We start from the raw sequence: 13,202 nt of genomic DNA, 5'->3' as shown, positions 1-13,202 counted from the left end.
GGATCCGCTAATTTACATAAGATTCAGATCAGATATCTGCTAATTTATTTGGACATGATTTGAATCGGATCACCAGAATTTTGGATTACCCAATTTTTCAGTCGCCAGTCAAGATGCGCGTCCGCCACTAGCCATTTGGTCCAATGGTTATCACCCTCTTTGGTGATGCTGGAGGTCAGTGCCTCCCTCAAAATTTGGCACAATATGTGACTGGTCTTAGTTGACTATCTCCCCTTACCCCTTCCCCCTAGATTAGGCTAGTTTAGATTATAGTACATCTATCGTTGCCCAAAAAAAAACAAGTCAAGATGCACGCCCCTATCAGCAAGGACAAAAATGGAATTCAACATTGACGAATAACGGATAGGATAAGAAACGAACTAGTCATAGAAAACACTCAGAACAAAACCCAACCAAGAGAGGGAGAAAGAAAGCTGCCCAAAACTCTCTCCCAACTGAGAATGGCGACTCTTTCCCTTTGTGCTTCGTCTCTTGCAGCAAAATCAGCAGCAGCTCCGGCACTATCCTCAACAACCCCGTCAATGCCCCTTTCTCAGTCCCAAACTGTTGCTTTCCTCTGTCACTCTCTATCATCCCTCAGACTCACCACACCTTGTTCTAAAAGGGGCACCCCATCCTCTTCCTTTGTTCCCAAATACTCCGAGACTGAGGCAGCAGCACCTTCTTTAACTGAACCACCTGAAACTGAAATTGTTGAAAGCCCAGTTCAGCAACAACCCAAAAAGGAAGAAGTGTTTGCCGTTGTTATGGTGAGGTCCCACTAATATCCATTATATTCTTTTCATCATGCTTGATTAGAATTCTTTTTGGTTGTCCTTTCTGGAGAGATTTTTTGATGATCCCAGATGAAATTTTACTTCAATTTTATGATGCATTGGGTTCTTTGGTTGTTTTGATCGGTGGGGTGGGTGGGGCGGAAATTGTAAAAGCAGAACATGGTACTAGATATTGAGCAAAATGTACAATGTCAGTGAATAATAATGTGACTTATCCGCCTTTGTTATTAATTTTTTTGGTGTGATGGTATCTGTTAAATTCTTCATTTGAGGATATAGATTGCTAGAATTGCTAAAATTGAATGCTTTTTTTCCCCCATTTTCTTGTTTTCTGTTGTGTTCTTGGCTTGTTTGTGTAAACTGGTAGACTTTGGCATTTACGTTGTTTATAATTGCTCCTGAGGCTCACACTGCGATACATATGGCATTGTCCAGTTTCACATGGTTATACAGATTTCAATGAATATCAGATCCCAAAAAATTATTTTCACATTCTCAGTACAAATTCACAAACTCATATGGTCTAGCTTGATGGATTGGCTGTAGTGCATAAATGATTATTTGAACTCTAAATATTGCTATTTGTGGCCATCCTGGGTTACACTCTCACTCTTCTCTTTGTGATGTTGATTTTTTACTTTGTCCTTGTTTAGATTGGATCACGGCAGTACATTGTTATCCCCGGCCGATATATCTACACTCAAAGGCTTAAAGGTGCAAAAGAGAATGACAAAGTAAGGATTTGGCTTGTCATTTTTTATTTTATATATTTTTTTTGTTTTTTGCAGTCGGATAACTTGTTCTTGACCCCGTTATTGTAGAGTGTCTATGTATTTGGTTTGTTGAAGTAAATTGTATAACCAGTATCTACATGCTTGGTATATCATTTTGTGGTGATTAAGAAATTTGTTCACTACTTTCTTGTTCCATCAGTCCCTCCTTTGCCATCACAAAGATGCAGAAGAAAAAGATTCAGGCAACACTTAACAGAGGGGACATGGGGAGGAATTTAAGAGCTGCTTATGGGATAAATGATCCATAGACTTAACAAATTTAAAATTTTGAGGCTAGTTGCTGATAGTTTTTGTTACACAAGATTTTGTAACAATTAATCTGGTTTACATTCAGTAAGATATACTTGGATGATCAGAATTCTCTCTCATAGTTTTTGTGGTGGTATGTAAGTTTTGAGCTTTTGGCCATCCTAACATTCATGTTGAAACTTAAAGTTCTTGTATAATGTGGTTTTATATCTGGCCAATATCATTGTGGCTTGATTACTTATCTGTTTCTTGTTTCTGCTTTAATTTTGTGTAACTTGAATTTCCAGAAAGCATATCTAGTACAGGAGATCAAAAGATGTGTTTCGTTTATCAATCCGCATGCGGAAATAAGTCCACTGGACCAAAGTTTTTTAACTCTAAAGCCCAAGAACTTTTTTCAATATGGTCAAAAACCATAATGTACAGAATACTATAAACAGACTGGTTTGTTATTTTACTCAATGATTCCTAGCGAGCTCTAGGTGTAATGCTTATGTTTCTTTTTATTCTGTTTTCACTATTTTATACTGTGTTTGCGTATTATAATTGTCAAATTCAGTGTATGCTTCTATGTTCTAAACTCAAGGATAAATAGATGCACCACCTATAATTTTAACTTGGGTATGTGCAAGTGCATTTTTGACATTTTAGTGAGTTTTCTTTCAATTGTAAATCATCTGCATTTGTTGTTGCCAAATTTGAGGAGTCCTTTAAGGCTTATCCATTATCTGAGATTACGAGGAGATTTTCCTAGAATTCAAAACTGGATTATGAATTATTTCAATAATAATGCAAGAGAGACATACACACATTTTAAGCAGACTCAGTCCACAGTGATTTTCCAATCTACGCTATTGTGTATACTTGGTTCATTGCTACCTCAATAGGAAATGTGCATTGCTCTAATTGGGAAAGCATTTTCTTTTATTTGACATCAAATTGCTCTAAATAGTCAATTTAAATGCATTATTAAGAAACGTGACTCAATCTGGCAAATGATTATGGATTTTTTTTTCCCATTGTTAAAGTGCAAATCAAAGAAAATCATGTCCTACTTTCTCCATGGACTTTTACAAACTATATGCCCTCTTGTAACATATATCTTTTTACTTATTTCCTTCTCCTAATTGGAGTCTTGTGGGAAGCTGATTTTTTAGAACATTAGAAAAGTGTAGATGCAATCAAATCTATGGGACCATGGATCACCTTTACTGTGTTATCTATAAAGTTCTACTGTATTTGTTAATAGAAAATAGAGTTTAGAGAGTTTTAGGCATGTAACTCACATTCTGCAATCCCTTGCTCAAACCAAAGTTTCTTTTCCTTGTTATTGACATGAGAAGACTTTTGCACCAAATTATCTGCATTTTCCTTCTGCACTAACAACTAGCCTAGCACATTTATCTATGCCAAGATCTTTGGTCATGGAGTCCTCCTGCAATGCACTGTTCTCTGTCAGAATTTGGTAGCAATGGTTTGATGTGCTTTACTTTTTGCACCGAACTATTATACATTTTTAACAATAATAAGTGGAAACCTTTATGATCGTCTTGCCTTACTTTTGCTGGTTGCAAAAGCAGATGTATTGGTAATACTGTGGATGAATCAGCACAACTAAATTTAATTAAATCTGAGGCTAGCCTAGGACTTCATTACCAGAAACTTTTAAATCAGCGCAATGTTTTTTGTATTTTGGAACTTCAGAAATGTGCTTAATATTGGGTAACAAATTGAGCATGCTAAGACCCTTACCTAAGAAGTCCTAATATTTTCCAATTATGTGTTGCAGATGAGAAACCATCCAGTAATTTGACTCATCAGGTTGAGAAGGGAGTCACAAGCCATTTCAGTCTTTAGAACCATTTCTAAATCAAGCATTTAAGACTCAGATTATGAAATTGAGACATGGTGATTTGCAATTGATTTTTGTTTTAATATTCCAGACTGATTTGAATGAATACATACAGGTTGTAAATGGAATTCACAATTCAGACTTTGGTCATGTTTTCTTTGATTGGGAAGTATTATTTGCCCAAGTGATAGTACCTCCACATATTTGTGAAGAAAATTTAAATCCATAAGCTATTGTGGTTGTGAATAGCATAAATATTTTTGAGTGCTGCCATGTTAAGCTTCGCTGCCACGATCTGCTATTTTAGTTCGGATTATGTATTTTTCCGTAGCACCTTCATCAAAACTGAGATCAACTTAAGCAAGGAACTGTGAATGTCTCTCAATAATCCAAACTTGGTTTTAGGCTTGATTAGTACATATTGTTTTCCTTTTTGAGTTTCATGTGGAGTTGGCTTCCAAGTAACTATTTGCCTTTCAACTTTTGCAGATCAACAATGTTTTCCTTTTTCTTCCTGTTGTTTTTGGCTTGCACTTACAAGTCTCAAAGTCTCTCCTTGATAACTACTTTCTGTCACCATTATTTTTCTGTTGGTCATCCATGTGTTACACGTTATACTGAACTTCATGTTGACTAAGCTACATGGATACAGCTTTATCACTTAAGCATTAAATGGTCCAGGTTGTACTAATCTGGTACTGAGAAAACATGGGGATTGCAGACTGTGCATATGATCAAGATATTTTGGTCTTGCATTAAGCTTCCTTTTTTTACAATCAAGACATTTTGGCCTGTCATTAGGCTTCCTTTTTCATTTTCTATCTGAAATTTCTTCTATTTATTTATTTTTTTAAGTTTTGCTTTTTCTTCTTTCTATGTTACCTTAGTAGATTTGCAGAGTAGCTTAATTCAGATGCCCTAGATTTTTCCAATTTTTGTTCTAATATCTAATTGTTCTTTGGTTGAACTAACTAGTTTTATCCTGACCTTTTTTTTTTGCAGATAATTCTGAATAAAGTTTTGCTGGTTGGAACTAAAACAAGCACTTACATAGGAAAACCAGTGGTGCCTAATGCAGCAGTTCATGCTGTTGTGGAAGAGCAGGTACTGCATTTTGTCCTCTTCTCTTTCATAGCAGTTTTTAGCTAATTAATCTTCCTTTTCATGCAGCTACTGGATAAGAAGGTCATTGTTTTCAAGTATAAGAAGAAGAAGAATTACCGCAGGAATATTGGTCACCGACAGGTATGATGATTTTTATGATGGTGAATATGGTAAGATGTTGATTGCAAGAAATTCAATTCATTATCTAGGACAAATGCTTTCAAGTGTTTAAAATATATGGGAGTTCATAAATTTGGTACAAGTTTCTTTTTATTTTGAAAAGGGTTGTGGCGAGCGTGGCTAATGCACAAGTAAAAATTGGAATGGTCAATTAAGTTTTCATAAGGTTAAAACTCGTCTTGAAAAATCTCTATTGACAATGCAATGTTCTAATGTGTACAGCCAATTACACGGATAAGGATAATGGGCATCACTGGTTATGAGGACTCGCCAGCAGTAACACTTCCATAGATGAGTTTTGTGCAAAGTTTGAGTTTTGGGCTGGATGAATTCATCAGATATGTTTTTCTTTCAGTTCCTATTCACTCTGTAATCTATTTGAGGCAGGACAACGAGGCAGACTCTTGTGAGGCCTTCCTTTGTGGAGATCTCTCATGGTTTGGTTCTTTACTCTAGCAATGACAGTAGTGTAAATTGTCTGATATTGTTTGGAATCTTTAACCGTGATAGTGCAAGTTGGACTCAAATTTTTCGGAGCCAACGATAGAAACTCAGTTAAAAAAAGGCACTGTCTAATTATTTCACATTCTTCGCAGTTTTGCAGAGGGCTTCAGCACACGCAGCCTTGCTGAATGACAAATGATATTGCCAGAATTCTACTTCTAATGCCAGAGCTTTTATTGCCTAAAATAAATAGATTACCCTGGTCAAGTCATTTTACAATTGCAAATGGTACCAATTTGACTTGAGCAGGGTAATTTTGATATTTAGTAAAAAAAAAAAATTGCTTTGGCGGCAAGGAATTTGATCTTTGTCCATAATTGCATATTAAGATCACCGAATTTTCTTGTTTACCTTAAAACAGTGAGCTCTTCCCTTGTTTGCAATGCGCGAGAACTGAGCTGTTTCCTTGGTTGTAGCCTCTGTAAATACTCTTTTAACTTCTTTTTTTTCTACTCTAGTGGTCTTCCATTGATGGCTCGCCAGAGCAAGCCCACAACCCGAAATTTTCTATACGAGACTTAATGCACAATGCCAAGTCTTAAGAAAGGGAAATCTGTAAGCCAAAGCGTTTAAGGGAATTTCTTCTCTTACGTTGATGTGTACTTCTAGGTAGGGGTGTAATCGAGCCGAGTCGAACTCGAGTATTGCTATACTCGAGCTCGACTCGACTCATATACACCAAAGCTCGAGCCCAAAAAATCGATACTCGAGACTCGACTCGAAAAATTTCCTTTAGGCTCGAGGCTTGACTCGATACTCGAGGCTCGAAAATTTTTTTCATTTTAGGTCTTTTTACAATTATGTTATTACTTTTTTGCCATTATAGGATTTTATTATAAAGAAGGATATATTATAAATTTCATATAACTTATACCCATAATGGTCATTTTATAATTATAATACATATATATTATTTAATTATAAATATATTATTTAAATAACTCCAGCTCGTCGAGCTACTCGACTCGACTCGAGCTGGGCTATTTGGACTCGAAACTCGACTCGATTTTCATTCGAGCTACTCGAAAATCGGCTCGAACTCGGTCAACCCGAGTTCGAGCCGAGTCGTTGACCGAGCTACTCGCGAGTAGCTCGACTCGCGTACATCCCTACTTCTAGGAATCAAGAATGTGGTGGTTCTAGGAATCAAGAATGTGGTGGGACATTTGCAGGTGTATCTTTGCAGCCCTGAATTAGCAAGTAAAAGAACATAAAGAGCAACTTTAGAATGGAAATATGTTGTCTTATGAGCTGAATATGATTTAAAAAAAAACGTTGAATTGGGTGAAATAGGTCAGATTTAAGAAGTTCAAGGGTACTAAGTGGTAGTGGCAAAAATATGTGGAGAAGTTTGTGATATTTATTTCTTAAAATATACCTCCAACCTCAGGCCAGGTATTTGAGTTTAATCCAAGATTTTTTTAACACATCCAAACTAGAATTGCAAGCCATGTAAACAAAGATAATTGAAAACTTAAATCGAACTTTTACGTCAAGCATCCAAACTAGCTAGCGTAAAAACACCAACTTTATAATGATTGTGAAAGAAGATTAATATCTAAGATGAAGGCTGCATTACACCAAGTTAACTGCTAATGCATAGTTTCTCTCCATAAAAATTAAAAACAAAGAAAAAAGGACTAGCAACCGAGGCTTTACGAGCAAGGATTCAAAAATGTTATCACCGTTTTTTGGAGGGCTTATAGTGCAGCTTTTGGTATTCCTTTTCAGCCTCACTCCTGTTTTTAATCTTTGATTGTGTACTGGTTTCACTCTACTCCGACGGCTTCGACAGAGCATTTCGGTGCCCAAATTTGCGGAAACATAATTTAAGCTTGGGTTGGCTAACACAATATTTATATTTACTGTTCTTGATTCAAAAGATATTTTTATTTCTAAATTGTATTCAAGATGCATAATATTTATTGATAAAGTACTAAAAATGTAGACACCAAATTTTTGATTTTTTTTTAACTTTATTTGTTCAATTAATTTAATAACTTGATTTGTTTCAATTTTAGGGTTTTTATTTTTTTTTTTATTTTTTTTATTTTTTTTATTTTATTTTTTTTGGTCTTCATATTAAATTTCAAAAAAAAAAAGGAAAAAGAAAAAAGAAAAGAAAAATTGACAAGTGAAAATTTGCATGTGGGACAAGTGTCCCTTCTTGTTTTTTAACAACACATCACTTAGGTGGCAAGGGAGAGACACTTGGGAGGTTTTAAGATTTTTTGGAAAAAGAAAACGGAGGCACGGGCTGAAGGGGAGGCAACTAAAACAAGGACAGAGCAAAACAGAGGAAAAGGGGGAGAAACAAGGGGGCGGCTACGAAGTTTTGGAAAAGGGGGGGTTTTGGGTGGCGGACAAAAAGGGAAAAACAGAACAGAAGCAAAAAAAAGAAACCGGAGGGGGGCAAGCGAAGGCGGTGAGCTGAGGAAGGAAGCTGAGAAAAACATAGCCAAGCTGCAAGGAAAAGGCAGAAGAAAAAGAAAAGCCTACGGCAAGAAAAAACAAGGGACGGCTGATGACAAAATAGTTGGCGGATGAAAAGGAAAAGGCAGAGGAACAGGCCGAAGTTGAAGAAATCAAGAAAACCAAAATTGAAGGAACCACTGCAACCCGGAGCTGCCATCGCCGGAATCCGCCGCTGCCATCCGTGAATTGCCACCGTGAGAGGCCACTGTAAGGTAATTACTCCGTTTATAATTCAGTCTTCATTTAAGCATAAGCTCTGAAGCTTTTAGAGCATGTCTATCGTGTTTTGCTATGAGCATTTTTTGTTTCAATTTTATGCTGATTGTTCATGTTTCTTTGAATACCCATGCTTTGTATGACTGATTGAGCTAGAATCTTTTTGTTGTTGATAATTTTGGGCTGATTATAACACCGATGGAGCAAAGAACCGAGAAAATTTTAATGCCCATTCACTGTTTGATGAAATGCCCAAACGAAATTTCAAACCAAAAGAATCAAGCTTGTGCGTTTTCTGTTTATGTCCAAAAGGAAATCTGGCCAGCCCAAAGCTGGGCAGAACCTGTGCGTTCCACCAGTTGGGAAGGGGGAAGAAGCCAAACGTTTTCACGTTCATTTGCATAAGAAGAAGAAAGCTTCAGTGAAGCCTGAATGAATAAGTTTCTGAAAATTTTGCAATTGGCCCTAGTCCTTTGGTGAAACCACATTAAAGCCTGCGTAACTTCCAAATCTTGTTCATTTATATCCCTATTTTGTTGTATTTGAACACCCCAGGTTCCCACCTTGTTCACCGTGGCCTCAAAATTAGGAAAAATCAAATCCATTTTGCCTTTCTTGAGCTTAATTCTATGTTTGCTTATTTTATGTGACTCTTTTGGGATAAATTAATTCTTGTTTTAGGTCATAATTGTGGTTTAATATAATTTAATTTTACCATGTTGGATTTGATGAAATAAGTGTTTGGGCTAGAGGGTCAAGGCCCATCTATTTGGTTGGCTTTTTTTTTGGGCCAAAATAATATACTAGCCCATTTGTTTTTCCTTGGACTTCCGATTGGGCCAAGTGATCTTGGCCCAAGAAAAGTGAAAATGGCCCATTCCCTTTTGTTTTGGATTTTCGATTGGGCCTGGAAGGTTTTGGCCCAAGTAAATAAGGAAAAATGGCCCAATGGTTTGGTCCATTAAGAAACCAGAAAATTATTTTGCAAATCAGCCCCTGCATTTTTCCATAACTGTACTGTGGCCCTTGACATTTCCATTCCTTTCAATTGAGTCCCTGGTTCAATTGCAAATGAGTCCCTGAACTTTATTTTTCTTTAATTTTGGCCCCAAAATTTTTGCCAATCTTTGCAATCAAGTCCTTTCTTCTCTTGACTTCTTAAATGTGGGTTGTTGACATGATTTAATTGATTCAAATTCATGTTTATTTTTATCCTTTGTGATTATTTGTCAAATAAATTGGCACATTGACTCCTTTATTATTTTGGAGGGTAAATAAGTTGATTTCACTCCATTAGAGTTTCATTTCAAGGGAGGTATAATTTCTTTTATCCCTTTTGTCTCTCCTATGTGATCCAATGTGCTAAGTGTGAATCGCATGCCTAATTTGCTTTCATTACCATTCTTTAGTTCCATTATTTCATTCATTCTTGCTTTTATTAAATTATTCTTTTAAATGGGGTATGTGTACACCTCTTGGCTTGTAATAGATAGGGCTGTGGCGAGCAATTTGATCCATTTTTCCTTTTCCCCTTTTTTTCAGTTAGTGAATGTAATAGGTTCATTAGTTTGGTTGCATGCCTACGTGTTAAGTGTCAATTTGCTTTGTTAGGGCCTTGCATTTAGTCGAGCATGCTAAATGTTATGTGCTATGTGTTTATGAGTGTTTCGCATGTCTACTCGCTTTTTATAGTCATGAATGAATGTGATGGATGAATGGACGTAACCACACTAGTCCAATGCTAGTTGTGGCCCCCTTTCCCGTCACCACACTAGTCCAACGCTAGTTGTGGTTCATTGTTCCGTTTCCACTAGTCCAATGCTAGTAGAAATTCATAGAAAGGGCTAGTCCAACGCTAGACCCAATAGGTCCATTTCCTTTTCATTCGCACATCATTTACTTGTTCATCACATATCACGCATTTTCCTTAGTTTTATCATTTGGCATGATCCTCGAACCCCTTTTCCCCTCATTTTAGGTTTTGCATCCCATACTAGCTATAGGGTTCATTTTGCTTGAGTGTCCCCTCCGATAAGGGAAACGAGCGAGTGTGGCTACTCGATAGCCTTAGCACGCTAGTTTTGCCTTCTAATCAAAGGGAAAATCGAAGTCGAAAAAGTTAAGAGTCATTCCCATACCCGACCTGATGCATTCCTTTAGATTCATTCATTCTCAATTTTTCACTTAATCACTTTTTCAATTCACATTTCCTCATTACTTTTCCTTTCCTTATTGTTCAATTTTGGTTTCTACTTCACAAAATTGCACTTAATTACACCTATATGCACTTATCACTATATTTCATACACTTGCACACAAACACTTGGATTTTTCATAAAATTTCACACATGCACCTTTTCATACACTTGCACACAAACACTTGGATTTTTCATACAATTTCACACGTTCACCTTTTTATACACTTGCACACTTGCACTTTAGCCATCATTTGCATTAATCGACCTCTATAAGGTTTTCCTTTATTGGCCGCCCCAATTCATGTGGTTGGGACCAAAAACCTTACAAGAGACATTTTAGAATTTAGGTTTGCATTTTTTCCTTCTTTTTGCATTCATGTAGTGCATCCAAATGTAATAAATTCTTTGGTTAAAACAAGAAAATTTTTGATTAAATCATGCAACTAGCATTGGCTAGGTCAAAGGGGTGCCTTGGATTTTATCCTTGCCTTCCCCTTTGTCAAATGTGACTCCCGAACCTTTTTCATTGGTTTACGTAGATTAGGAGTCGTTTAAAAAGGGTTTCTCACTACTTTTTCCTATTTTTCTTTAAAAATACATTTTTTAGGTAACTTGGTACACCTTAACTCATTACCAAGTGGCGACTCCGTATTTAGTTTTAAAAACCCTTTTTAAACTATAATTTTGGGTCAAATCGTCGCATTCTCAAAATCCCATTGAGGCCCACTTTTCTTTCAAATCAAAAATTCATTTTTTTCAAATCAAAACACAATTCTTCAAATCCATTTATTTATTTATCAAAAAATGGGGCGCGACAAAAAAGATTAGACATATTTTCCATAAAGTTTTTTGATAAGAGAATAGAGTGCAAACCATATCAAGACTTAACAATTTCTTATTAACAAAAGAAATGCGTCCAACACGCTTCCATACCTTAGATCTGATTTTCGACCGCAAAAACTCCGGCTACCTCCCTGAGGACTTCTTACTTGGGCGTTGCAGCCTCCAACCACTGGGGTGACTTCCTTTAAGGGCCGCTTCAGAGTTTTACAGCACAGCTTAGTTTCGTTTCCTACCTCTAAGCGTACTCAGATGTAAATATGAAAAGATGTGAAGAAACTTGTTTCTCTTATAATGAAGAAAGTTAGGTACAAGATGATAGCCTAGCACACTACTCTCTCTCTCCCTTTATTTCTTATACATGAGAGAAAATTTTAAGACCATCGGTAGTAGAACTCTAGTGCTTTTCTCAATTTTTCCTTACTAACACTAATTTCAACTCTAAGTCCCTCTCTCTTCCTTCATATGGCGTCTGCATATTTATAAATGTTTGGCGGACTTCAATGTTGGATGTGAATTGATTTTTCCACGGACTCCTTCTTTCTTCAATTCTGCGGACTTGAACAATATACTTTGGATTCCGGGAGTGTGATGTAAGTGCTTACGTCTTATTCCATACTCTGATTGCTTGATGCCGTGTCCTTATCTTCTATTTTAGTACATGTTGGACACGTGTTATTTTTATGCTTCCTCATCCTGCACAAAGTTTTGATAGCTTTATTGCTGGATTTTATTCTGCTGCTTTCCAATAAACATATTTTCCAATTTAAATAATTTATAGCTGCTTCTGGGGTCTTTCCAGCATATGTAGTCATTATAGAAGAAAATGCTCCATTTCCTCTCCAATAAGCGTATTTTCCAATTTAAATAATTTATAGCTGCTTCTGGGGTCTTTCTAGCATATGTAGTCATTATAGAAGAAAATGCTCCATTTCCTCTGTATGTACGAAATCCTTGCTTGGGTGTATTTTCTAGATTTTGCAAAACAATTCTCAACCCAAGTGCTCTTCGATAATGTATTTTTTCTTTCGAAAAATATTCATACTCCTTCCGTAGAGGGTATACTTTATCTCCAAGTCATCATATTTCATGACTTTAATATGAGAAAAAGCATCATATCTATTTGAGTCTTCAAAATCTGGTCCAGCTGCAATAATTTTGAGCATTAATATATCCTTGGGACCATAAGTAGGATTATTTTGATAGATGTGCCTAACTCCATCTTGAATCCATCATGGAAGCTTGGAAATTTCAGCAAAGGTTGGAGTAGTCATATAAATAAAATTGCACCACGTTTAAATAAAATTGCAATCACATCCCTGCACACAATTTATCCGAGGATAGATCCCCGTGAAATCCATATAATAGATGCTTGTTTCCATTGCTTATAGTATGGTTTGTAAGGCGTGCACGGTGTCCATCAGGTGCCAAGGCTGTCAAACTTCAGTTGCTGCAATTTGCTACTCTATTGACAGTTTTTTGACAGTCGAAACCTCCTCGCAAAGTTATTTGTAAAGCTGTTTTGTGGATACCTCCGTTTCCAAGTTGGGTGAAATTCCAATGGCATGGCTACGGGGGCTGGATTGGTTCGACAGCAAGGCAAGGTCGAATGGTTCGGTTTGGTTACATGGCTACGGAAGAGCAATGGCTCTATTGGAAGGTCTTAAAATGCGTATCTCATGGCATTAGCAATGTTTGTGGGAAGTTAATTCAAAGGTTCTAATTCATTTGTTACAGCTTCGAGCTCAAGACGCTCAAAAACTCAATTCTCGCGTTCAGCCTCCTCCTCAATTGCATGCTATAGTCCTTTTCTTTATTTGCGCTAATTCATTGTTATGGGAGTACTATTCCTTTTTTACCGTTTTTCTCTTGTACTAGAGATAAGGTTGATGTGCCCCTCCTAATCTTTTTACAATTTAATATTAATAAAATATAGGACTAGCATCTGTCCCCCATAAACGGGGTTTGCCACATGTTAAAAAAAAAAAAAAAA

General features: G+C 36.5%; 1 protein-coding gene and 1 long non-coding RNA gene across 3 annotated transcripts; both read left to right on the top strand.

Moving 5' to 3' along the window:
• The first annotated feature begins 394 nt into the window (after positions 1-394).
• Positions 395-5,560, top strand: LOC113697766 (large ribosomal subunit protein bL21c). Its single transcript, XM_027217348.2, has 5 exons — positions 395-770; positions 1,451-1,531; positions 4,695-4,796; positions 4,863-4,937; positions 5,199-5,560. The coding sequence occupies exons 1-5, from the start codon at positions 462-464 to the stop codon at positions 5,265-5,267; spliced, it is 636 nt and encodes a 211-aa protein (XP_027073149.1). The 5' UTR covers positions 395-461; the 3' UTR covers positions 5,268-5,560.
• A 2,071-nt stretch (positions 5,561-7,631) lies between these two features.
• Positions 7,632-13,180, top strand: LOC113700048 (uncharacterized). Of its 2 annotated transcripts, none has more exons than XR_011817419.1 (2): positions 7,632-11,802; positions 12,634-13,180. It is a non-coding gene; the product is annotated as an uncharacterized lncRNA (long non-coding RNA). The 2 variants fall into 2 exon arrangements; XR_003450514.2 differs by having other exon boundaries at positions 12,601-13,180.
• Positions 13,181-13,202: the final 22 nt, after the last annotated feature.

The sequence above is a fragment of the Coffea arabica genome, chromosome 7c (genome assembly GCF_036785885.1).
Source record: "Coffea arabica cultivar ET-39 chromosome 7c, Coffea Arabica ET-39 HiFi, whole genome shotgun sequence".
In the NCBI taxonomy this organism is placed as follows: Eukaryota; Viridiplantae; Streptophyta; class Magnoliopsida; order Gentianales; family Rubiaceae; genus Coffea; species Coffea arabica.
Note: the sequence above shows the minus strand (reverse complement) of the source record. Positions and strands in the feature narration are given on the sequence as shown.

Bases quoted from the DNA above. Each gene is read 5' to 3' on its own strand.
- LOC113697766 (XM_027217348.2), top strand. From the start codon at position 462: ATGGCGACTCTTTCCCTTTGTGCTTCGTCTCTTGCAGCAAAATCAGCA. The intron at 4,797-4,862 runs GTACTGCATTTT...CTTTTCATGCAG, and splicing joins ATGCTGTTGTGGAAGAGCAG to CTACTGGATAAGAAGGTCAT. The intron at 4,938-5,198 runs GTATGATGATTT...TAATGTGTACAG, and splicing joins GGAATATTGGTCACCGACAG to CCAATTACACGGATAAGGAT.